This window comes from Haliotis rubra, unplaced genomic scaffold, assembly GCF_003918875.1.
Source record: "Haliotis rubra isolate DU_JTF1 unplaced genomic scaffold, ASM391887v1 Scf940, whole genome shotgun sequence".
In the NCBI taxonomy this organism is placed as follows: Eukaryota; Metazoa; Mollusca; class Gastropoda; order Lepetellida; family Haliotidae; genus Haliotis; species Haliotis rubra.
The window spans coordinates 250,305-277,047 of record NW_025767680.1 but is presented as its reverse complement, the minus strand read 5'-3'; the positions used below and the strand labels follow the sequence as shown (position 1 = coordinate 277,047).

Genomic DNA, 26,743 nt, shown 5'->3' with positions numbered 1-26,743 from the left:
CGTCGTGTTGTCGCAAAAGGTTGCCCTGTCCCGACTGTCGGCATGTGTCACTGCTGAGGCGTTGGAATTCCTCATCATCCGACGAAAAATATAAAGTATGTCATCCTCGAATGTTCTATAAGAGACGTGTTCGTATTTCTTACTAGTTCGTTTACGGGGTCTTCCTCGTCAACCATGATGAGAATGTTGTCGTGTGCCATTTTGTGATAAGCGAGAGAGAGAGAGAGAGAGAAGGTTGTTTGGTTTACGGGGTGGTCATTCACGGTTGTGTATGACAGGGACAATTATTATCGAAGGAGGTGAGGGTCGGACACTAGCGGCTGTGTATAATAGGGTCGATTAGAGCAACTAGACCAATTAACGACGCACGTAGGGGATTATTTTCGAAGGAGAAGGGTGTAGAGACGACTGGGATGGACACTCACGATTGCGTATAATAGGGGGACGATAAGAGCAGTTAGGCCGATTAACGATGCACGTAGGGGCTATTTTCGAAGGCTTCGATGACAGGGACGATTATTATCGAAGGAGAGGGGTGAAGAGACGAAGGGTCGGACACTAGAGGCTGTGTATAATAGGGTCGATTAGAGCAACTAGACCGATTAACGACGCACGTAGGGGATTATTTTCGAAGGAAACGGATGTAGAGGCGGCGGGTGGACACTCACGATTGCGCATATAATTGGGGTCGATTAGAGCAACTAGACCCGATTAACGGCGTAGGGGGATTATTTTTGAAGGAAACGGATGTAGAGACGACGGTGATGGGCACTCACGATTAGCGTATAATAGGGGCGATAAGAGCAGTTAGGCCGATTAACGATGCACGTAGGGGCTATTTTCGAAGGCTTCGGCACGCGCGGTGGTCGAAACGACTGTGTAATAAGGAGTGGTTAGACCCATGGGTAGGAATATACGATAAACCGTGGACATATGATGCGTAAGATAATAGAGGCGATTTTCGTGTTCCTGCTGCGCGTGTCGGACGTGTATGATCATGTCTACAACGCGGACACTCAATTACCCTTTGGGGTGGGTGTATATGACCATTCGCTTGACCACTGTCAAATCATACTGACTACTGCTCGCCATACAGTAAGACGTACTCCTGACCAGCTCTCCGCTACTACTACTACTGCTACTACCACGGCTATTACAACTACCACTACTACTACTCAAGCAAGATGTGTGATGCTGCTCCAACAACCATGCTATACTGCTGGAAGTGTCCCCAGAAAAATGACCACGTGTTTAAGAACTGTCCATTGGCGGTGTGTGGAAACAAGTGTGGGGGACAGGGGCACTGGGGAAAAGATTGCCCCATGCCGTGCACCATTTGCCAACAGAGTGGCCATTACAGGAGGACCTGCCCGTCCTTCAACATGGCCTCCTCTTCCTCCATGATCACCACCCCACCTTCCACGCCGTCCACGACTGCCACGACTCCTACACCGACTGCCACGACTACTCCTTCTTATGATCATTGCTATAGGTGTGGGGACTCTGGTCACTGGGCTCCCCAATGTCCGACGGCCTCATGTTACAAGTGTGGAGGGAGTGGCCCTCACGCCCCTCCGGTCATAATGCGGTAGATGTCACCCTCTTAAGAAGGTCAAAAGGGAACAACCTACTACAGATGACTGGACCACGAAGATCCCCTGGTGATCCCCGTAGAGAGGTGTGCTAAGTGTGTGGTGAAGACATCTGATGTTGGCACACAGACTACGGGGATAGTGATGTCTAGCATACAATATAGAAACATTGCTCGTAGTGTGGATGGGGGTGAAAGGGGAGGGACCTTGGGGGTGGCTACCCCTATTGTGAGGAGCATACCTACAGAGAATGTGGAAGAAGATGATGATGATGGAGCCCTCAGCCCTCAGGGACCTCTTGTATATGATGACAACACCTCCCCTCACCCCTCCCACCACCCGACATTGGTACACTCCCCCCTCTTCATCGACGACGACGATGAAGAGGAAGGGGAACACGCCCAGCAGCTGTCGTGGGACGACGGCGGCGATGGAGGAGCTTTCACTAATTTTGAGGAGGCCTCTCATAACCGTCACCACCCCTCAGAAAATACGGTGACGGTGGCTGCAGACGTGCACAGGGACGGGGAGACACCTACTCGCCGTATCCGTGTGCGCAACCGGAGAGGTCGCCTCATTTTGTGAAATGTATGAAATTGTATGTATATATTGTATTATATTGTGTTATATGTTGTATATACCTGTATTAAATTTTTTCTTTGATATCGTACACATTTAGTTGGTGCTGATTCGCGAATTGTGGGAGTGTGGAAAGGTAGAAGAGAGCATTATGTCACACGTGCGTGCGCGCGCACACACACGCACATGCACGAACACGTACTAGACGACCATTACCCTTATTTGTGACGGTTCAATGATCACGTCACGTCAATACCGTCGTTGTAGGGTGTGACGTCAGTGTGGTAGTATATTTTTTGAGGTTGCGTCACCATCAAGTGACCTCACTACCTTCGTTTGTGGATCGTGACGTCATGAGACCAATCGTCGTGACGTCATACGTGTATGACGTCAGTGTGGCCGTATATTTTCGAGGCTGCGTCACCATCAAGTGACGTCACTACCTTCGTTTGTAGGTCGTGACGTCACGAGATCAATCGTCGTGACGTCATACGTGTATGACGTCAGTGTGGCCGCGTATTTTCGAGGTTGCGTCACGTTACGTCACCTCGGAAATGTGCGGTCACCATACTACTGACAAGATGTAATATGGGGTGTTATGATATGATGTGATACGACAAAGTATGTGTAACGCAATGTTATATGATGTGATACATTTTGATGCGATATGACATATTGCGATTTGACTTCTTTTATTCTTTTCTATGATAATGTGTACTATGTTCTTGTATACAATGGGCCCGTGGCCTTCAGTATAAATACAAATTGATTCATATTGTGATATGAATTGTGTAAAATGTTTCTTCACATGGAGGAGAAATTCATCTCTAAACTTATTCAATATTCAATACAGCAACAGTTCACACGCTTAAGATCAATGTACATTAACATATGGTCACGTGGAAATGCGTGTGCTGCGCCTGTGTTAATGACGTCACAATATACGTGAGTTTCATGAATATTTATTATGTGGAAGGCTATATATGAGATTGCAACGGTACATATTGGACGTGGGCAGCGACACAGTGACGAGTGGAATATATGGTGAGTTTTTGTTGGTTAAATTCAAGTGGGAAAATTTGTTGATTGCATTAGGCATTGTTATTGGACGCTTTTGAACATCTATATGGAGAATGGAACGCTGGCCTTGTGGTAATGAGTGAACACTCCCTCCTAAACATTTATACACATGAGCTATTTTACTATCGGGTTCCATGTAACAAAATATACCTTACAGTCTTTGACATTGGAGAAAATGCTACATATACATGTCAGCTCCAGAACAATGAATCTATTCCTCCTTTTGATTAACTTTCAGATCGAACTGCAGTTACTGATTCGTCAGTTGTCTGTCCTCGTTCCCGTATTGGTAAGTTTTTCTGCAAATATTAATCTTGATTTTAGTCATAGTGAACGAATTCTGCTGTCACCAAGCCAGCAAATGGGAGTGTGATACTTAAGACATTTATAAATGGGACATTGTCCATGTGAATCCAGCGTTACAAAATCCTCTATAATATAACTTGAAAGAATTGTGGTGCCATTGACGAATGACGAATTTTATCAGAAATTATACAATCCAAATATACATATGTCATCCATTTCCATGGATATTCCATGGAAAAATCCGCTGGAGTTACCTCCCCTGTACGTGCCACACTTTTGTTTTACATGTCTCTGTAAAATTCTCAGGTAAAGTGTCCAGGTGTATATATTCTAATTATTCAATCCTAAGATTGGGCAATTTAAAGGACGTACATGCATTCAACTAGTCCACCGGGCACTAAAGATTGTTTGATATGTGGCAAACTTATGTCGTCGCAGGATGCTCATGCTCACTACTGAAAGCGGCTTGAGAAGCCATGTTTGTTTGTTTTTATCTCGACGCTATATCTGTCATGCCGCGTCACCAGCTGCCTTTGAAAAGCAGGGCATGGTAGCGAAAAGAGGACAGGAGAAGCAATTGGCTAAAATACATCCTCAGTTCACCGAAAAATTTGACATTCAGACGGACTCGGGGAACATGGCGTCCACTCTGTATGTCTTAATGAAACTACACCCGCCCAGATACAACGTCACAGAAGGCCTCCCAGTAAGCTTGAAACCCTTTGGAGAGCTCATCCAATATTTTTCTGAGTGACTGACAGCCATCGCTGAGCGGGAGAGTGTTCAAGTAGACGAGCTCACCTGGAGCCTAAGTCGAGGCCAGCGCCAATCAGGAACTGTCACCATGACGGGGGAAGACCCGGGCACACTAGACTTCAACTCGGCAGTCACCTTGGTCCAGTGACAAGTGGTCAGATCAATCGCCCAATCACCCCGATGATGAAGTCGCCTTTTGTGGCAAGCATGGGTTGCTGACGACCTATTCTACCCCGGATCTTCACGTATAACATCCAAGCTGAAAAGACCCACCCAAATCTCAACAACTGGTGCAGTCCAGTCATGTAAAGAAGAAGAAAAACTCCGTCCATCGACATTACCTTAAAGAACAAATAAACTTTGTTTTTTTGTACTCTTTTAACTATTACATATGAAAGATTTGTGGTTAGTCTTATGCGGAACACCAAATTCATTCTTATAAATCTTGTGGTTAATTAGTACCGAACGATTAAAAGTTGCCAAAAAGTCGCCTGCTTCACTCTCGCCCGCCAACGAGACCACAGACAGGTTACATAACTCTGTCGCCAGAGCACTGCAGTGACGACATATGAGGAACGATTTTCAGTTAGTTGTATATAAAGTGTGTAGCAAGCTCGTCATTTTGATGATTTCTCGACATCAACGAAGACGAATCGTTGCGTTGTCGTCAATTGCTCCTAGGGGTCGGGCGATGGTGTCACTACGGAAATCAAAACTAATTTCTACTCGTAGTTAAATATGTATTTGAATCATGACGAAAAGCATTTTGCATAACACAACTTATAACATAACGATTTCTTCAACGGAAGCAAGGTGGGGGGTCGAAGTGACAATACTGCGTGATACATTTCTTGTTACATTCACGTGGTTAACGTGCACTCACCAGTATGTAGATACTAGTCAATGTACGTCTTTATATTTGGTCTTATGATCCTAATTAGTTTATTATCATACTTGTATGCATTTTGAAACTAAATAAAAAGCAGGCAATCTGCTGATACTTATAGTGCATTTATAACAGGACTGTAATATCTAGGCATTTTATAGTTTGCCAATGTGAGTCATAATTCGCACTCACGCCCTAGTGTATGTTGTCTGTCTCATTACACTTCCAGGCGAAAACAAAGATTCTTTTGAATGCTTCGACAAATGAATAAAAACAAAATGCAAATATTAAACTAAAAAACAGATTAAAGTTATAGGAACCATGTCAGGCTATTACCTTGTTCGAGGAATGTATCCATCAATATCCACAAAAACGAGTGATATGCCATTCATCTGCAGCTGTTCCAAGTGATGTGTCTTTGAACAGTCTAGTATACGAAAAAGTGATATATCGTTTCAGGTATTTCACATTTGTGTGTAGTTTCATTGGTCACCCGGGATAGCACACCTGGCAACTGATTGCATAATGTCCGCCATTCTTTACACTTATTTAGTAAGTCAATAATGTGCTGTCAATCAATGTATTGGCGGTTAATCCTTTGAAAGAAGGACGTTGTTTTTACGCCGCAGACACAGACACGACAGAGTGTATTCAGTATAGATTAGTAAATCTACATGCATAAAAACTACCTTTTGACAAATCCGCTCTGTTAAATAAAAGTAATTAATCAATCAGCGCGTTATCGGTTAATCCTTTTATCGATGTTTAGAATGTTGAGTATTTACTCCAGACACAAGAAATGCCACATGGGAACCTTTGTCGGGTAATCTAAGTGGTGTTGCCACTAATTATACCTGTTATAAATTCATTAACTGACCATCAAGTGAATGATGACAAATAACCTGTAGGTGTATACCACCTAACACGGGTTACAACAAGGGAGTATTAATTGCTATATTGCATGTGAAAACTTATGGGCCGACACTGTTTTGAGAATACAAACAGAACTTCATTGTTACATAAGAAATACATATAAGCATTTGCTGTGTGCTAAAACTCTATGTACCTATTTACCTAATTAAATTTTCAGATTCTTCTAGCAATGGCAAAGAAGGGTTGTTTAGTTTACCGATTCAAATAAATCAACTGTCAGTTTTTAATATCATACGTAATAGATGTCATATTTTTACATGACATGATTAAACATCGAGGTAAAAAACACAGAAATGGGATCAATTTGGATCAGTCATTATACAAATAAGGCCTAGCAACACAAAGCGATCTTGACAGAACTGGGAAACTAGGCAAAGCAGGAGACACAATTAAATGCAGGAGACACAGTTAAATGACAGTAGATTGTGAGAACATATAGCTTTCATTTTGCACAACAGTTGTCACGACTTCAGGTTTATACAAACCTGTAAACAAGATAATTTACCCCCTGAAATGTACATGAATTCTGCATCGGCCCTCAGATCTAATCCTCATATGACTTCACAGAGACGCTCCGCTCTGATTGGTTGAAATTTCGTTCGCGGGTGAGAATTGTGAACTGTTGTCAAAACGGTCGATTTAAGTTAATTAAAGTTCGAAGTGAGTAGTTTTAAGGACGGAGTTTCATTAATAACGATGCCAGTTAGTGATTTATGTATTTGTACGCCCCTAGAGTATAAGTGATAAAATAGTGCTTAAAACCGCATCAATTCACAACTACACCGTCAGTTATAGAAAGAATCACCGACCAGTGAGTTTCTCCATGATGCGATATGATATACGGCTAGCATATTCATTCAAACAAAATTCTAATAGACCAATTTGTAGCAGTCGGCTAAAATGAGCATATCTGATGTTTTACTCGACACCACATTCGCTAGTTTATAAAATATTAATTAATAGATTTTCTTCCGCTCCCGCCTGATTACAAAACACTCTGTCTTACATGATTCTTTCGTCTCACACTACCAAGAAATAGAAATCCTTTGTACCAATAATATTTGTGTTCCTCTAATGTTTTCTTCTGCTCCCGCCTGACTACAAAACATCCTGCTTTATATTATTATTTTGTCTTCAAGTTCCAAGAAATAGGAATACATCTGTATCGCTAATAGTCGTGTTCCTGTGGCAGCCACGATATAGTACTAGTGGAGTTCCAATGTGTTATTAACCACAAACTACTGGTTATGAGTGAGACATCAGTTTAGTTCCATATCGTGGTGTAAGAAGACACCCTGTAATAACAATAATATACACGATATACATAACATAAAATAACATCTGATGAACATGTCATCATAATAAATATAGAGCATAAAAATGCACGTACAAGTATTACGCGATGCAATATAACACAAAGGACTTCCGTGATCACATGTTTACAGTGTAACATATGTTATATTTGGGATCACACTTTCTTAGTAAAGTACACATTCTAGTACCAACCAAGTCAGCTACCATTTTTGTGGAAGTCGCGGTAGCTGTTTATGTCCGGCTGCTTGTACTAGCCCAGACGGAAGCTGGTTTTATAATGCTAGCCCACTGAGATACCATGCCGCAGTGAAGCATGAATACAAAACTCAGACACATTATACTGACTCCGAGCCGACCAGTCCTTGTTGTACCCATTAATGCCGAGCGCCAGGCAGGGACCAACAAGTACCATATTTTAAGGTCTTTTTGGGGTATTACGCGGTCGGCATGCTAAAACTGGAAATGAACCCCCATTCACAGCCTGGGGTACGTGCATTGCTCTGAATAGATGAGTGAGTTTGGCTTAACACGACTTTGAACAGTATTTATCTTTCAGTTATATCACGGCTTGTAAGCTCGATGTAGAATGAAACCCACCAACACAGGTTTCTAGCACGCTCAAGGGACGCAACTCCATTGCGACGCCTCAGAAGACTGAGCTACCCGTGATCCTGGTTCAAGATGACTGTATAGGTAATTGGCAGAAAAACGCGAGATTTATCAAGTGTCGCAACCTCAGCGTGTCAGCGTTCTCACGTTCTCATGTTTTTGAAAATCGTTACATAGAACTGTATGGGTAATTGGCACAAAAGCACGAGAACGCGAGATCGCGATATTAATAAAGTTTCGCAAAGTCGCATTCTCGCGTTCTCGAGTTTTTGAAAATCGTTACATAGAAATGTAGGGGTTATTGGCACAAAAGCGCGAGAACACGAGATCGTGAGATTTGTCAAATGTCGCAATCTCGCGATCTCGCGATCTCGTGTTCTCACGCTTTTGTGCCAATTGCCCATGCAGTTCTATGTAACGATTAATGTTTTCGCCAACAGTCTAATTACAAAACCTAGCTGCAAGCTGGTCAGTACCTGCTCCCTCTACCATAACGTACGCGGGGTCTGGGCTACTGTCCACCTTGGCAGAATTTCTTCAACCTAAACAGTGGGACATTAGGAGGGGTGGATGCAAATCAGATGCAGTTATTTGTACATATCACCCGGTAGTTCTTATAAAGTATCCCAGCAGTGTAGGCTTTTCGGATTTTCTAATGCCTGGATTTAATCATGTCATGAAAAAATATGATGTCTATTACCTATGATATTAAAAAACACACATTTGATTTCTTTGAACCCATAAACTAAACAACACCACTTTGCCATTGCTAGAAAAATCTAAAAATTTACTTGGGTAAATAGGTATATACACTTTTTAACTTAAGTACAAAGCAAATGCTTATATGTATTTCTTGTGCAACAATGAGGTTCCCTTCGTATCCTCAAAACAGTATCGGCCTGAAGTTTAATACAGCGACTACTACTCCCTTACTGTAACCAGTGTTGGTGGGTGGATCTAGGGCCATATACATTATCAGTGTTATGTAATCAGCTCCTTAAACATCTACCTGAATCATGTTTAGAAACATTATCAAATATCTTTGACAGTGTATGGACTTTCCCACCATCATGGCGCAATATCATAATCATTCCTATTCCTAAACCTGGCCGGGATCATACGGATCCGTCTAATTACAGACCAATTTCTTTAACTAGCTGTGTTTGGTAGACAATGGAACGTATGGTTAATAATGGTCTAGTTTGGTACCTGGATCCAACAACCTCATCACTGACATTCAATGTGCTTTCCGGAAAAATCGTAGTACCATCGATCATTTGGTACGATTTTAGTCTTTCATAAAAAATTCCATGCTAAATAAACAACATTCTTTGTCGATTTCTTTCGATTTTGATAAGGCATATGATACGACATGGAAGTATGGCATTTTGAAAGATCTCCATGATTTTGGTTTGAGGGGTCGTTTACCCTTTTTTTATATCAGAGTTTTTAGAAGACAGACAATTTCAAGTCCGAGTGGGGACAACCCTGTCTGATCATTACAGGATCAGGGTGTCCCACAAGGCAGTATTTTGTCTGTCACATTGTTAAGTGTTAAGATCAACAGTTTATCAAAGGTTTTAAATGATTCAATTGATGGATCTCGTTTTGTGGATGATTTTAATATTTCTTGTCGTGAGAAAATATGCATACTATTGAACAGCCACTGCAGTTGTGTTTAAATAAAATAAATAGGCAATGGCTTCTAATATTAATATCATAGGATATTTATATGTATATAGTGCACATATCCTCGCAACTAGTGCTTGCTCAAGGCACTGGTATATTTTTCCCTCGATCATTGGATGTCAATCTCAACGGCATATCGTATTATCCATCTGAACCTCCTTGGGAGTTAATTGTGACTTTCTCATCCTAACGAGGTACACATTCACTGCTGGGTGGACTGGAACAAATAGTCGTAGTACTCTGTGCAGGTTCACTGCACGTTGATGTACCCGCGACTAAGTGTTTGCACGTATTCATGTGGCCACCATCTGGTCATATACCAACGGATTCGTGGGTTCTTTTAAGTGCACAGGGCTGTGTAATGTACACTCGGGGTTGTGACGACACAGAAAGAGTCTGCACACAAAGTTGACTCCAAGGTTTTTACACCCGGTCACGGTGTCGTCCCATTTGTGAGAACTCCCAGTTGTGAGACACATTAATTAATGGTTCAGTGCACATAGGTGGTGTTTCCACATCCCTACAATGAAAGTGGGATCAGCCCAGCCCACTACCCACAGGAGGCATAGTTCATTGATGAGTTGATTAATGAAATAGATTATCAAAGATTATATTGAAACAGGAGAAATAGTTAATTGAATATTTTATTTATTCAGAAGAATATGTGATTATGATAACGCATTTTTATTGACTATTATGAAGTTTGAAAGTCATTTTGGTTTAAACATATTTTATTATTATTTATGAAAATGAATTGGGATTGGTGAAGTATTACTGCTTTTGTTAACACCGCTCCCGTGCAACATAAAATATATAATGAAATATATTTTTAAGTACATATATATATATATATATACAGATTACATCAAATACACCTATTTGCTAAGTAGTCATAATTGTAGACTTACAGTTGTGTGTGTCTAACGAGCTATTGTAGGAATATAAATCAATCACGAGAAGGTTGTTGAGGTAATTTCAGTATTTCCCTGTGAAAATTTGAAAGTTGTGTCTTTGTGATATAATCATGGACGGATTCAACTATTTTCTGGTGTACACAAGGAGTGAATTTTTTGTTTCCGTTCAAAATATTATCCAGGTTATAACGGGTAGTTGTTATCCACAAGAGCAACATGCACTGTCTATTAAATGTCTGTTATACTTATCGGCGTTTGGGTCGCTATATCCGAGCCTGAGGCAGCAGTGAACGATTTGACAAAAACAAGAGCCATAATTAAGATCAATATAAATCTTGTTTTCTGTTTTTGTAATTAGGTTTTAAAATTCTTTGAGACTGCATGACTCTTTGGAATTTGTAGGGCATGCCATAAATTTATTGTGTCGGGTAGAAAGGGTTTGGCATAAGGAGCATTTCAACTATAACTTTCGGAGTTATTTCAGAGTTATTTCTTAAACTATAGATTGTAGTTTCGGAGACGGAGTAAATCTGAGTAGGTAAATTAATTTCTCTTTGATCACGAAGTTACCTACACAAAGTGTTTAATTATTAAAGACATTTACCTGAGTATGTTGATCAATTTATCTTATAAAGTTTCATTAGGTTACCTCCACAAGATTCAGTTACATAGCAAATCAGTAATTAGCCAGGGTGAATCCATTCTATCAGACAGGGGAGTATGGTGTGTTTTCGCTGTTAATTACCTACTCCACTGTCTCATAACTGGGAGTCTCACAACTGGGAGTTCTCTCAAATGGGAGTAGACCCCGGTCACAGATTGGCTTGATCCCGACACCTCAACCTCTCTGGATCACTAGCCGGCGCTTTAACCAGCTCGCCCACCGCGCGAGTGGTTGTATATTGTGTACATAAATGAATAACAAATCATCATTATCTTATATCAGGATATTACGTATTTAAGTTGCAATTAGTTGTCAGTTCAGCTGCCCCTTGTCTTTGTGTTTCAGTGAGTGAGTGAGTGAGTGAGTGAGTTTAGTTTTATGCCGCACTCAGCAATGTTCCATCTATGGCGGCGGCCTGTAAATAATCGAGTCTGGACCAGACAATCCAGTGATCAACATCATGAGCATCGGTCTGCGCGATTGGAATGCGATGACATGTGTCTTCCAAGTCAGCGAGCCTGACTACCGGTACCGATCCCGTTAGTCGCCTCTTACCACAAGCATGGGTTACTGAAGATACATTCTAACCCGGACCTTCACGGGTCTCTTTGTGTTTCATGTACAGTTCTGTGTCACAGTTTGGTCAGAATCAAAGGTCAGTTATTATACATTTTAATTCTTACATACGTAGTAAATTAAACCCTAACATTAATCATTACACAAAATAGGCATAAATATGCCTATGGTAAACAAAATAAAAGCCAATACTTTTTAACTTGTATGAATGTGCTATATGTCTAGTCAATATGCTGGTATTAGTTTTTGTTTGGTAACTATTTTCTGTATCATGTAAGATTGATATATCTAATCTATCATGTATATTGTGTGCGGGATTATTGCATGTGTTCACTGTCTGGCTGCTGGATGTGCAGACACACTCTCGTGTCACCCACAGAATAGGTTTCTTTGAACAGTATCTATTGTCTATTTCATTATTATACCATGTATTATTATAAGTCTTTATGTCAACACTCATTTGGTATATCACTGTAAACATGTGATCACATTCCTGCATAAAATTGTATCTTTCACAATTTAGATGCCAGCTTGAAAGAGAAAAGTAACATGTCATCTGTCATATAATATTTTGTAACACGTTCCATTAGAAACATAATTGCTTAGGGTAATAAGCTATTGAAGTTTACCTTATTTTATGCTGGAAAAAAATATCAGTCAAGAAAGAACAGTTCTCTTTCTCAACTTCTCAGCTTGTGCCTATCGTTGATTGAAACAATTAAGCATACATTTAGCAGCTACGCTATATGATAATAATTCACTGTTTGGGGGGAAAAGGTGAAAATCTTTGAAAAGAAAAACAAACATGAAATATTGCTTGATATGTAACAGATAACTTTATATGAGTTACTTTATGAATGCAACACAGATGCTTGAAAATAACAAGGCGTTGAAAACGGAGCCATGGTTTCTATTTTCACTGACTCAGCGTTATTCTAATTCAGCAGACAAATTCTTATTACGTTCTATTCAAGAAAATATTTCTTGAGTTATTTCATTGAGAGGAGTATCCTTATTTATAAGAGCTTAGTGAGTGAGTGGGTTAATATTTAACGTCACATCAGCAATGTCTCAGCTATACCGTGACGAAAACAATTTTATAAAAGCTTAATTTTCTTGAGTCCGCTGTTGGTTATTTATTATTTTAAGCTTAAATCCCTCAGACTGAGCATAATCTAGGCAGGCTACAATGAAGCACACATTTATTCTCCGCATATGAATAGAAGCACGTCACGTGTTCAATAGTCTTCCTGGAACTACTTCTGTAAACCAATTTGTAGATAATCCATCGTCTTCATTGCAGTAGATATATTCACTGAAGCCTGTGACTGCAAGGTAAATCATTGGCCCCCGTCAAAGGATCCAAGCCAATCATCTTACCGCGTTATTTGATAATAAACAGGAACATTCAGACACAACCAGGAGACGAGTGAAGGATGCTGCTGTCTATTCCAGACCTGGTGTTCACCCTCAGTTGTATATTGGTGCGAGGTATGTAGAACAAACTTGTCAGATCTGGCTGACATTCTGCCCACATTAATCAAATTTTAACTCTGACTCCTCTTTTTCAATGTAAACTCACTGTTTTATAAAAACATGTGTGTATGAGTGTGTGTAGGTATGTGTTTGAGTTTGTGTGCGTTTGTGTGTGTATGAGAGTGTTTAGGTATGTGTGCGTTTGTGTGTGTATGAGAGTGTTTAGGTATGTGTGTGAGAATGAGTTTGTTTGTCTGTGTGTGTATGTGTGTAGGTATATGTGTGAGAATGGGTTTCTGTGTATGTGTGTATGTGTGTATGAGTGTGTGTAGGTATGTGTGTGCGCATGTGTATGAATGTGTGTAGGTATGCGTGTGAGAATGAGTTCGTGTGTATGAGTGTGTAGGTATGCGTGTGAGAATGGGTTTGTGTGTATGTGTGTATGATTGTGTAGGTATGTGAGTGAGAATGAGTTTGTGTATGTGTGTATGTGTGTATGAGTGTGTATGTGTGTGAGAATGAGTTTTTCTGCGTGAGTGTATGATTGTAGGTATATGTGTGGGAATGAGTGTGCTTGCGTGAGTGAATGTGTGTGAGTGTGTGTAGGTACGTGTTTGAGAATGAGTTTGCTGGCGTGTGTGAAAGTGTGTGAGTGTGTGTAGGTATGTGTGTGAGAATGAGTTTGGGTGCGTGTGTATATGAGTGTGTGTAGGTTTATGTTTGAGAATGAGTTTTCGTTCGTGTGCGAGCGTCTGTTGGAGGGAGGAATAACCCTAGTGGTTATTTTCGGTTACATTGTTCTTATTAGAAAATATGCTTTATTACCCATATGGGAAAGTGGTCACAGAGTCACCTTGTGAGGTCACGAACCATCCTTCCTCTGTTGTCGATGCAAACAAACCTGGCATCTTTGCTATCTCCAATAAATGTGAATGACAAACTGATGGTTGATGGCACCATTTTAGGAAAAGTTGTAGATATTTTTCAGCCAATGAAGACGTTCAGTGTATTTGTTGTGAAGGCTAAACAAGGCGAGGTTTCGCATCAGTGTTGTGCCTGAGACTGTCACGTCCCGCCTCCAAACGAACTACTCACACACAAATTTGATAAAATACGGTTTTGTTTGCAATTATTAATACACAGTTCAAGCTTTCAAGTACAGACAACACATATGTATTATTATTTAAGAAACTATCCAGTTAAGTTAGTTTGGAAAAACACGTTTCTAATGGACTATTTAGTCTCGCGTAATGCACCCTTTTAAAATAGCGTTAATGTGACGAAATTATTGGAAATAAAGCCGCATCACACGTAGGGATATAGGATTTCCCACATCGCGGCTTCTTTAGAGAGAAATTGCTGTTTTCATTTAGGATATTTTAGATCGAAAACTGATATTGGTAAAAAATCAATAACCAACTCATGACTCGGAATGACAGGTTATCTTTCCCGCGTTATTTTAATTATGTAATTTTCTCGCGACGGCTCAAGAATTACGTAATTATTATAACCCATTCCCCTTCACTCGTTAGTTATCGTCTAAATCAGTTGTCGGTAAGTTACATAGGGATTATATATGACAATAAAGGACAACACACTTATCTATGTGCACTGCGTGAGATTGTATACTTCAAAAGTACAAAATACCAGATGTTAGAATGTAAGTCCGTTTAAAGGTTCAGAATGAACAAAGGGGTTTCTGTTCATGTCACTGAACATTCACTATTTACGAATATGTCAATATTTTATTGCACGTTATCACTAATGACCTCTGGTTGCAAGTGTCCTAGTAGTGAGTAGCCATGTTCTTGTGACCAGGGTGCCGTTGTACAAAACAACCTTAGCGTTAAGACTACCTTAGGTTTATATTAAGGTATGGGAGTTACGAGCACCTTAGCGCTAAGATCGCTTTGTACAATGGCACCCTGTTGACCTTGAAGTTACGGGTATATTGCCAGTGCAGAGCCTTTTGTTCTGTAGGTAATTACAATCGCCATCACCTATCCGTCTTATGAATAGTGTTTTATAAGAATTAGAACCCCTTCTGAAAAGAACTAATGACCGTCTATGTGCCCCTTTTCCAGCCTGTTGTATGTGCTTATGTACACGTAAATGTATATTCAACGACGAATATTCCAGTGCGGTTCCCATAACATGTATGCCTCTCAACTGCCTTTTTAACAATGTTCAAGTTATGAAGTATTATACATTTCCTTCATCAAATCCGATATGACGCTCAGCCTTAATATCTTACATAAAGCTTGACAAAGCAAGATTTCTTTCCATAAGAGACAGCAGTGTCAATCCATACCTATTGTCTCAGTCATATACGTCAGTGACGGAAGCTCTGTTTTACTAGGTGTTTAAGTCACCAGTGTTGGTTATTACTGCTTGTTCCTATTTTACAGCTACTAATAAAGAACGTGTGTTGTTACTTGTGTTTCCAAATACGTACAAATTATAACAATTGCATTCCTGCAGATGGGCTTCATGTCAAGGCAGCAAATATCATGCTGGGTAAACCAACGCGCCTGAGTTCAAATCACTCTGCACGCTACCAATCCGGCAATGCCAATGATGGAAACAGGTCCGGGGAATCAGCGGCTAGTCAGTACCAACTACACCCATACTGGCAGGGAGACCTACAAGGGTTCTACACCGTACACAACATCACGGTCACAAGTTATTATCGCCGTCAGTAACCTTTACATTTTTCAAAACCCAAACAAACTATTCTTCAATTCTATCGTAGATGTCGAATGCATGAAGAAACATCTGCGAAGTAATGTATTATCAAACCCATCGTACCAAACAATCCGCTATATTTATGTAGAACGCAATGATCGTTCCCGCTATGTGGCTATGTGTTAAACAGCACGTCGTAAACAAATTGTTCCGTTCAACTGATTCATTAACCATGTATATAGTTTTACTGCACACAAGTAATATTCCCTCAACTTTCCAACAACAGATACCAGCTATGCATACATCGGTGTGTCGTCAGTAGACGTTGATTGCCTGGATGACGACGTGACCTGGTGTGGTCAGTGGCCGGCATATGCAATGCTTAAAGGTGGAATAACCTTGACCTTCAACTGTTCCCATGAGCAGCCTGTGAGATTCGTGAGGGTGTGGAGAAACATCAAAGACTACCTGGCTGTACGTGAAGTGGAGGTGGAGGGCACTCCCAGAAGTAAAAACGGTAAGTCCTTGTGAACATTCCTCGATCTACAGTTCAACCTCCTGACCTCACGCTCATTAAAATCTATATACATCGGATAGAAACTGATATTTGCTACTCACGCACTCACAACCTATCAAGCGAAGACCAATGACTCTTGTGCTATTCTTTCCCCTATATGTGAGAATCAATGTTACCGTGCTTCATAACACCAACCACTTCTGCTGTTAATCTCCTTCATTGAGTCACTTCTAGGATATTTCTATTTTCTGTATTTTAGCTGCTAAGTACGACAAGAGTCTGAACAAGAAGCTGACCACACCCGCGACCTCAGTGAAAGCCATATCAGCCACTGACTGTGGTATCAAGTGTCACAAGACCCAACCTTGCCTCGGTTTCAGCTTCAATCCCTCTGGCGATCCACCGTGTCTCTTGTCACCATCTACAGCAACGACAACAGCCACCGGCTGGGTTAGCTACGCCATATCTACCTGCTCCCACAACATCACTTGTGATCTGACAGATCAGTTCAACTAATGGGGGTTATTTACGTGAATTAAAGTGCCAGTAATTAGGAGTCTATCACAATACATCAATACATTCTGGTAGAACTGTAGGAAAGATCTGTATGTCAAACCCGAAACTAGAAAAAGCGATTCACAAATAGACGTAATGCCATGTAATTTATGATTTCAGAATGCACAGACTTTACTATCCTACAAATTAATCTTGTAAACGACTTTGTATCGGAGGAAAGCATTCATTCAATCATACTCTCAGACAAAGTGCCATAAGAAGTAAAACAGATGCGTAATGTTTGCGAAAAATCAAGTCAACGTCTTCTCGTCTAATGATACTTCAATTTCACATCCTTTTTACCAATGACAAGTGATATTTCTTCGTCAGAGAGGATTTCGACCAGAATTAGTTGTTTGTGGCTAGTATGCAAACATTTGGAACAATACAGCTGAAAGTGTTACAGTAATATCCTACTCTTACATTCTATAACCCTGCAGTATGGGACTGCACGCATCCTTGTAAAGTAAACTAGCTGACTGAGTGAATTTCGTGAATTTTACATGATGTTTCTTCACGTCATGATATCTTGTTTTGTTTCTTATGGATTTCATGGTGATATTTTAAAACATTGTAATATATCATGTCCTCCCTATAACGACTACTTGGTTTAAGAGCATACATTTAATTGTTGGCTATAAGTTCATTCAGAAACATTGTTTTTCATGTATTTGACCTTTTGATTAATAGTAATTGAGCCATCCTGCCTTTCTTCATATAGTGCTGTAACTACAGGAGGCTCTGTAGACACGTTATCTTGATGTGTCTGTAGAATCAAAACGTTTAAATATTTAATCTTAATTACGAAGATCCGCAGATCATGGCACCGATTCTTCTTTGTCTCCATGGTGGGGATAGAGGTGGGGAGGGGTGAGAGTGGAGGTGGAAATGGGGGGAGCGGGATGGGGATAGAGGTAGGGAGGGGTGAGAGTGGAAGTGGAAATGGGGGAGGCAGGAGATGGGGGATAGAGATGGGAGGGGTGAGAGTGAAGGTGGAAATGAGGGGGCAGCGGGATGGGGATAGAGGTGGGGAGGGGGTGAGAGTGAAGGTGGAAATGAGGGAGCGGGATGGGGATAGAGGTGGGGAGGGGTGAGGAGTGGAGGTGGAAATGAGGGAGGGGGATGGGGATAGAGGTGGGGAGGGGTGAGAGTGGAAGTGGAAATGGGGAGGCGTGATGGGGATAGAGGTGGGGAGGGGTGAGAGTGAAGGTGGAAATGGGGGAGCGAGATGGGGATAGAGGTGGGGAGGGGGTGAGAGTGGAAGTGGGAAATGGGGGGGGAGCGTGATGGGGATAGAGGTGGGGAGGGGTGAGAGTGGAGGTGGAAATGAGGGAGCAGGGATGGGGATAGAGGTGGGGAGGGGTGAGAGTGGAGGTGGAAATGGGGGAGCAGGATGGGGATAGAGGTGGGGAGGGGTGAGAGTGAAGGTGGAAATGGGGAGGCAGGGATGGGGATAGAGGTGGGGGAGGGGTGAGAGTGAAGGTGTGGAAATGGGGGAACCGGGATGGGGATAGAGGTGGGGAGGGTTGAGAGTGGAGGTGGGAAATGGGGAACCGGGATGGGGATAGAGGTGGGGAGGGGTGAGAGAGAAAGGTGGAAATGAGGGAGTGGGATGGGGATAGAGGTGAGGGGGAGGGGAAATGTGAGAGTGGGGTGAGGTGGAAATAGGGGAACGGGGATGAGGGATAGGGTGGAAATGGAGGGGGGATAGAGGTGGGGAGAGTGGAGGTGGGAGATGGGAGGATAGAAGTAGGGGAACCAGGGATGGGGAGGAGAGTGAGAGTGGAGGTGGAAATGTGGGATGGGGATAAAGTTGGGGAGGGTGAGAGTGGAGGTGGAAATGGGGGAGCAGGATGGGGATAGAGGTGGGAGGGTTGAGAGTGGAGGTGGAAATGGGGAGGCAGGATGGGATAGAGGTGGGGAGGGAGTGAGAGTGGAAGTGAAATGGGGGGCCGGGATGGGATAGAGGTGGGGGAGGGGTGAGAGTGGAGGTGGAGTGGAGGCAGGGGATGGAGATAGAGGTGGGGGGGAGGGGTTAGGTGGAGACTGGAAATGAGGAGGTGGAAGTAAGGGGATAGAGGTGGGGGAGTGAGAGTGAAGGTGGAAATGGGGAACCGGGATGGGGATAGAGGGTGGGGAGGGGTGAGGGGAGGTGGAAATGGGGGCCCGGGATGGGGATAGCGGTGGGAGGGATGAGAGGGGAGGTGGTGGAAATGGGGGAGTGGGATGGGGGATAGAGGTGGGGGAGGGTGTGAGAGGGAGGTGGAAATGGGGGAGGGGGGATGGGGATCGAGGTGGGGAGGATGAAGTGGAGAGGTGGAAATGGGGGACGGGATGGGGATAGAGGTGGGGAGGGTGAGAGATTGGAGGTGGAAATGAGAACAGGGATGGAGGGATAGAGGTGGGGAGGGGGTGAGAGTGAAGGTGGGAAATGGGGGAACATGGGGATAGGAGGTGGGGAGGGTGAGAGTGGAGGTGCTGGAAATGGAGAGTGGGATGGGATAGAGTGGAGGGAGGGATGAGAGTGGAGTTGGAAATGGGGGAACCGGGATGGGGATAGAGTTGGGGAGGGGTGAAAGTGGAGGGTGGAAATTGGGAACCAGGATTGGGGATAGAGGTGGGAGGGTGAGAGTGGAGGTGGAAATGATGGAGTGGGATGGGGATAGAGGGTGGGGAGGGTCGAGAATGGAGTTGGGGGAAATGAGAGAGCCGGGATGGGGATAGAGTTGGGGAGGGGGTGAGAGAGGAGGTGGAAATGGGGGCGGGATAGGGGATAGGAGTGGGGAGAGGGTGAGAATGGATTTGGAAATGAGGGAGCGGATGGGGATAGAGGTGGGAGGGGTGAGAGTGGAGGTGGAAATGGGGGAATAGGGATGGGGATAGAGGTGGGAGGGGTGAAGAGTGGAGGTAGAAATGAGACAGCGAAGATGGGGATAGAAGATGGGGAGGGTGAGAGTGGAAGTGGAAATGGGGAGGCGGGATCACGGGATATAGATGGGAGGGGTGAGAGTGAATGTGGAAACGGGGGATTCTATTCTTTTATTTACATACCAGTTTAATATTCAATATTGTTAGCCTAACTTCTTGTTTATTGAATATGCCAACGTCTCAATGACGCTCCTGACACAAGCTGAAGTGATGACGACGTCAACTAGGCAATACACAGAAGCTGTCATCCATAAAAATTATATACTTTTTTCTTATTTTCTGAACAACTTCTAGAAGTGCAAAACATAGTTTGAAAATATCTTCATTACATTTGTTGAAGGATTTGATTTGATGAGTGTGTTGTTTTGTATGTATTTTTTTTATAATATGTATTTGCAAACCCATATATCCAACTTTCAATAATATAACCAATATCCGTGAATGTACATTTACTAACATATGGCTTACTGAGTAGAATAGGCCTTGACAAAGAATTAGTATTCCTACCATTAATTAACTTTTCATGACGATTACTGAAGAGCCATTACTTTGATTTATTGTATTTTTATCACTTTGTATTGACAATACTTTGTAAGCCATCAGTGTAACTTGTAACCTGTAGCTTCAGTAATGATACTTCACTTTGCTTCAATCTTCACATGTGTCTCACTCTGTATTCAATCCTTGTTTCCTTTTCAATTTAGTCATACGTTTGTATCAATGATATTGTGAGTTTTGCTTAGATACTAAACCATCTAAACCTTGGCCTCTCAATTAGGTATCATTATATTATGGTGATTTATGTTAATTAATTTGCAAATAAAACGTTACGTTGTATCGTATGGATTCTCAGTTATACTTTCAATTGGACGCATGGCCACTTCCTGCGTGCTTACGTACAATTGAACAATTTAAGCTGTTAAAATATTCTCACGTGATTACCTTTGAATCCAAGATCTTAAAGATAACATTAAATTCAAGAGCAAAATTGTAGTACAATATTCTTCGGTAGGTTCAGTTCAACAAATAAACATTGAACTAATTTATATACAGGCAGGGTGTCCAGGTGAACTACATGATCGTGAAAGGCTTTGCATGTTATTCTGAATGGTAAATAGCACCTCCATAGCAGAGCCATCATGGCGGAGGCACGCGTGTCGGTTGTATACACGTGTTACTGGTTGACCATCGGGGGCGTGTTGATTTTCAAAACTGAAGGTCGAAGTTCAACCTTGAAACCTGCAACAGAGCCTAACAGTGATTTAGTGAACTAAAGGCTTAGGTTTGTCTTCATAAATGACAACACATTGGGTCAAAATGTGGGACAGCAGCAACAAATAGAGATATATCGAGCATGTGCGTCCTACTTTTTGTCACAAATGAGGAACTTCCCTAGCCAGAGCAAGAGAGCCACATGCGAAAGTAATGTCTTTAATACCCATTATATCATTATTATCTTTAAGTCTGAGGCCTTTAGAATTAACTGTTATGACCGCCTTGTTATATTAGAAAACCACAATGTTCGAAATCCTCCGGTTCTATACCGGAATTACGTCACAATACGATTCGAAGACGTCATCAGTGCCGTCTGGATGACGAACAAAACAGTGGAGCACTTGGGGTGATATTTGCGACAAATCCACAGAATGTATGTACTCTGTTATTCCTGCAAAGATCAATGATTATGTTGAGAGACACAGGATTCGGAATGCAATAACAAAAGGGCAAAACGTTTGTTAACACATGTATACTACCGTTCTAAATAGGACTAAATTACAGCTCTGTTACATCAGTCGGAATGGTAGACACAACACGTGACGAGCCACAGAATGACTGCACAACTGTTTCTCGCTGATTGCGTCAACGTTGTTGAACCAAACCTCCCAACTGGATGGTGCCCTAGACAACCTCCCGAGCAAAACACAACCTCCCTTTGGTGCCCTACCAGCAACACAACCTCCGAATGGTACCCTTTCAGCAACAAGCCTCCCCCTATCAGCATGGTGCCCTACCAGCAAAACAACCTCCGAATGGTACCCTTTCAGCAACACAACGTCCCTATGGTTCCCTACCAGCAACACAACCTCCCCATGGTGCCCTATCAGCAACACAACCTCCCGATGGTGCCCTACCAGCAACACAACCTCTATATGGTTACCTTCCAGCAACTTAACCTCCCTATGGTGCCCTACCAAAAACACAACCTCCATATGATGCCCTATCAACTACACAACTCCCCAAGGGTGCCCTATCAGCAACACAACCTCCCTATGGTGCCCTACCAGCAACACAACCTCTATATGGTTACCTTCCAGCAACTTAACATGGTGCCCTCTATCCTCCCCCATGGTGCCCTATCAACAACACAACCGCCCATGGTGACCTTTCAGCAACACAACCTCCCCATGGTGCCCTATCAACAACACAACGTGCATATGGAACCCCTACCAGCAGCACAACCTCCCCATGGTGCCTCTATCAGCAACACAACCTCCCATATGATGCCCCTACCACTCAGCAACACACCTCCATATGGTGCCCTATCCAGCAGCCTCAACCTCCCGCATGGTGCCCTATCAACAACACAACGTCCCCATGGTGCACTATCAGCAACACAACCTCCATGATTATGGTGCCCTATCAACAACACAATTTCCCCATGGTGCCCTATCAGCAACACAAACCTCCCCAGTGTGCCCTATCAGCAACACAACTCCCCCATGTGCCTATCAGTCATCGGCTACATCTCCATGGTGTCCCATCAGCTACACAACCTCCCCATGCTACACCCTGAAGGGAACAGCTAGTCTTGAACCTGGAACTATGAACCTCCATCTGTCGACCCGGATGCAACAGTGGGCAAGGTCAATCTCCTTACATTCAGCTTTCTGATACGAAGAAGGTAACGTAATGTCAAATGCTTGGGTGGTCTTTGCAGCTTAGGCAGCTGTAAGTTGAATGTATTTGTACGAGCTCTTCGTTCATTATTTTCGCCTACACTTGGGACAACTGAATTTATCAAAAGTTTCCATTAGATAATATGTAACACAGTCGTCTGACTGTCGCCTCAAGTCTAAAGAACAACAAGATCGTCACACACAATATATAAATCTTCCACAATTATTTCTTGTGATAATTATCCTCCTCTCATTGAATTGCGTCAGATGTTTGGTAGGACGTATACGAATTATGAAATACCATAGGTTATACACTGGAATTGTATTAATATCACGTATGAGGTAATGTGTCTTCTTGTACAATGTTATCATCACACTTTGACTTAAAAAAAGCGTTTTCTATATTAGAACATTAGGAGCGATTAGCTTGCATGCATTCTCTTCCCACATAGGTTATTCAAGTCATATCTTCCCGCGTAACCTCTGTTATAATAAGGCCATATTTCCCGGTTCTCGTAAAATCCCCAGGCAGCAAAAATCGCAACACGAATTATCACCATTCTTTCTATCCAATCAGGTCACGTGTTACAAGTCGCCTAAAATGTGTATATATTGTGTTATACCTATTCATATTTTCTTTGCTTGTATAGCTGCCTGTGATGTGTGTACTTCCCATGAAAGATGATTGGTAAAATGCACACCTAAGTGCTGTAAAAAATAAGGTATGCTATTCTTTCATTAGCTCAGTTGAGCTATATACCTGCAGGGTGTTCAGGTGAAGAACATGATCGTGACAGGCGTTGCATGTTATTCTGGATGGTAAATAGCAGCACACATGTCGGCAGTAAACATGCGACAGAACAAACAATATACTATAATACACCCCAAATAGTACAGGAGTGGACTGGTCCCTATTCCAGGGTCATTTGATTTCACATATGCATCGTGTCTGCACAAGGCAGATACATGGACGCAGGTCACGCCGTGCACAGACTACTTGGAACCAACTTTTCTACGCCCTGAAAGGGAACAGCTAGTCTTGAACCTGGAACTATGAACCTCCATCTGTCGACCCGGATGCAACAGTGAGCAAGGCCAATCTCCTTACATTCAGCTTTCTGATACGAAGAAGGTAACTAAAGTGTCAAACGCTTGGGTGGTCTTTGCAGCTTAGGCAACTGTAAGTTGGAGGTATTGTACGAGCTCTTCGTTCATTATTTTTCGTCTACACTGGGGTCAACTGACTTTATCAAAAGTTTCCATTAGATAATATGTAACACAGTCGTCTGACTGTCGCCTCAAGTCTAAAGAACGACAAGATCGTCACACACAATATATAAATCTTCCACAATTATTTCTTGTGATAATCCTCCTCCTCATTGAATTGCGTCAGATGTTTGGTAGGACGTATACGAATTATGAAATACCATAAGTTATACACTGGATTATATTAATATTCTGTCTGAGAAAATGTGTCCTTTTCTACAATGGTATCATCACACGTTGATGCAATAAGATGCGCTATCTATATTCGAACATTAGGAGCGATCTACCTTGCATGATATTATATTCTATAATGTAGTGGTCATTTATCTTCTCAGCAATTGTGTAATATACTCATGCCAATAATGGTTGTCACCCCCTTCAATATTTTAACTGGAGAGGGGGTGGAGGTGTGCGGTGTGGGGAGGAGGAAGGGGTGACAACCATTATTGGCATGAGTATATTTGTATTTGATCTATATAAACAGGACCACAGATTCTGACAAGCTACTATACGTTAATACGTCCAAATAGGGGTCCGCGTTGAAGAGGGAAGACGATAAATAATATCACTACAATTGAAATGTCGTCATACAATATGTTTTAACGTCAACTATTAATAAACAACCGTTTCTGTCTTTGAATGTAAAATCTGATTCCAAGTGTCAGTTGCATATCTATCATATCAACATGTAAAACTGAGACGCAATAAATGTCCCTAAAACACACTTGTGTAAGAATAGGGTCAGGTATTTGTAATTTAGTGACAGTGTTTCAAGCCTTTCATAGATTTCATTAATACACTGAGGTGGTTATAACCACATAATTTGTTGTTTTTTTTGTCCTCACCTTTGGTTTGTCTGTTTCTTCCACATACAGTTCCTCTCAGGTAACTGGACATGTCACCCAGTGACCGTACTGAGCTACTGTACGTAGGTAAAGCCACAGTTCCTCATTAGAGTGGAGCACTGGGGTAACTTAGTGGTTCATGTGTCACGCTGAAAACCCGGGTTCGATTCCCTCCATGGGTACACTACGTGAAACCAGATTCTATTATGACATTGCTGGAATATTGTCTAAAACGGTGTAAAACCATACCCACACACTCACTATAGTCGCTCATTACTTTAATGCATTTACATTTTCTGGATTTACCTAAACGCATATATTGCATCCGTATTAACTTTGCACAGTCTTTGTCAAACAAGATGGCTGGAATCTATTTGCCTGCATTTAATCCATAGGATAATATATCATCAGTTAGTGTCCGTACAACACTGTCTATATTCTGATCCATGCCAGTAATAATATCAACTCGTGAAACATTAGTGTTCTGGTTGTATTACATAGATGACAATGCGACTATTGCGAAATATACTCACATTCAAATGGAAACTGATAGCTTGGTAGGAAACGTAATTTTACATATCGTTCATCTATACTTTCACACTCTAATCTTAAAACTTTATCATGAATTGACAACTTGATGGGAACTGCCATGAAATAGTCTCACAGCCCGTGTGAAGAAAGTAGATTTTGTATATCTGATTTTGACCTTCCATTTACAATGTATACACTGAGCAGTTTGCACAAACCATGAATATCCAGATCAACAATACTGATATTACACATATGGACTGGCTGCAGAGCTCACCAGACGTAGGCCCGATGGAACATACATGAAGCACCCACGTGTTAGTGGTCGCACTCTTTAGTCCCAGGCTTCGGGCAACATGATCTGGCCTTAGTTCGAAGGACACCATATTCCCCAGCAGCAACACGATCGTCTCATTTTGTCTGTGACGGTGGACAAATACGCAACTGAATCTGGCGGTCCATCCACTGAAAGCAACTAGATGATTGGAAATCTGTACATGTATGAGCTATTTCTGTCACTTTGGGTTATCGTGCACAATCTCGTATTTTCTTTTTACATAATACAATAAATTGAAACTTGTATTACTAAAACTACTATTCTCAAAATAAATCGTTGTGCTTTGTGAAAGTACGTACAGAATAATGTACTGTGCTCTGTTGCAAGTGTTACTGATCACTCACTGAAATCCTTCACATATATCATTCTGGTTCTAATGTTGTGGTAGTAATATGAAAATGGTTACGAAAAGGGTATTGAGATACCTGTGTATGCATGTCATGTACTTTAGAAAACATGTCTTTGATATTTTGTCCGAGATGTACAAATGTAGAAAAAGAGACAGCAAGTGAGTGAGTGAGTTTAGTTTTACGCCGCACTCAGCAGTCTTCCAGCTATATGGCGGCGGTCTGTAAATAATGGAGTCTGGACCAGACAATCCAGTGATCAACAGCATGGGCATCGATTGCGCAATTGGGAACCAATGACATGTGTCAACCAAGCCAGCGAGCCTGACCACCCGGTCCCGTTAGTCGCCTCTTACGAGAAGCATGGGTTATTGAAGGTTCATTCCAACCCGGACCTTCACGGGTTAGTGACAGCAAGAACAACGTTTCCCTAATCCTAAAATGTATACACCAAAAGTAAAGAG

The 26,743-nt window shown here is 42.0% G+C and overlaps 4 protein-coding genes across 4 annotated transcripts; 3 read left to right on the top strand and 1 right to left on the bottom strand.

The window, feature by feature from the left end:
• Positions 1–1,184: 1,184 nt before the first annotated feature.
• LOC124264770 (DNA-binding protein HEXBP-like) lies at positions 1,185–1,592 on the top strand. The gene has a single exon (XM_046699550.1). It carries the CDS (start codon positions 1,185–1,187, stop codon positions 1,590–1,592), a length of 408 nt encoding a protein of 135 aa, XP_046555506.1.
• Positions 1,593–3,180: 1,588 nt separating this feature from the next.
• LOC124264767 lies at positions 3,181–18,037 on the top strand. Its single transcript, XM_046699546.1, has 5 exons — positions 3,181–3,215; positions 3,490–3,540; positions 15,856–16,068; positions 16,346–16,576; positions 16,836–18,037. The coding sequence occupies exons 3-5, from the start codon at positions 15,885–15,887 to the stop codon at positions 17,090–17,092; spliced, it is 672 nt and encodes a 223-aa protein (XP_046555502.1). The 5' UTR covers positions 3,181–3,215; positions 3,490–3,540; positions 15,856–15,884; the 3' UTR covers positions 17,093–18,037.
• Positions 17,950–22,061, bottom strand: LOC124264769 (extensin-like). The gene is made up of 4 exons (XM_046699549.1): positions 22,005–22,061; positions 21,427–21,451; positions 21,238–21,298; positions 17,950–19,609 (listed from the first exon to the last, which is right to left on the bottom strand). The coding sequence occupies exons 1-4, from the start codon at positions 22,059–22,061 to the stop codon at positions 17,950–17,952; spliced, it is 1,803 nt and encodes a 600-aa protein (XP_046555505.1).
• On the top strand, positions 22,060–22,686 carry LOC124264768. The gene has a single exon (XM_046699547.1). The coding sequence runs from the start codon at positions 22,060–22,062 to the stop codon at positions 22,684–22,686; it is 627 nt and encodes a 208-aa protein (XP_046555503.1).
• The last annotated feature ends 4,057 nt before the right edge of the window (positions 22,687–26,743 follow it).

Excerpts from the sequence above, each read along its gene's own strand:
- LOC124264770 (XM_046699550.1), top strand. The coding sequence starts at position 1,185 with ATGTGTGATGCTGCTCCAACAACCATGCTATACTGCTGGAAGTGTCCC.
- LOC124264767 (XM_046699546.1), top strand. The coding sequence starts at position 15,885 with ATGCTGGGTAAACCAACGCGCCTGAGTTCAAATCACTCTGCACGCTAC. Across the intron at positions 16,069-16,345 it reads GGTCACAAGTTATTATCGCC|ATACCAGCTATGCATACATC; the intron begins GTCAGTAACCTT and ends TTCCAACAACAG. Across the intron at positions 16,577-16,835 it reads CACTCCCAGAAGTAAAAACG|CTGCTAAGTACGACAAGAGT; the intron begins GTAAGTCCTTGT and ends TCTGTATTTTAG.
- LOC124264768 (XM_046699547.1), top strand. The coding sequence starts at position 22,060 with ATGGTGCCCTACCAGCAAAACAACCTCCGAATGGTACCCTTTCAGCAA.
- LOC124264769 (XM_046699549.1), bottom strand. The coding sequence starts at position 22,061 with ATGCTGATAGGGGGAGGCTTGTTGCTGAAAGGGTACCATTCGGAGGTT. Across the intron at positions 21,452-22,004 it reads ATTCGGAGGTTGTGTTGCTG|GGAAGTTCCTCATTTGTGAC; the intron begins GTAGGGCACCAA and ends TGCTCTGGCTAG. Across the intron at positions 21,299-21,426 it reads TTCCTCATTTGTGACAAAAA|GTTTCAAGGTTGAACTTCGA; the intron begins GTAGGACGCACA and ends GCTCTGTTGCAG.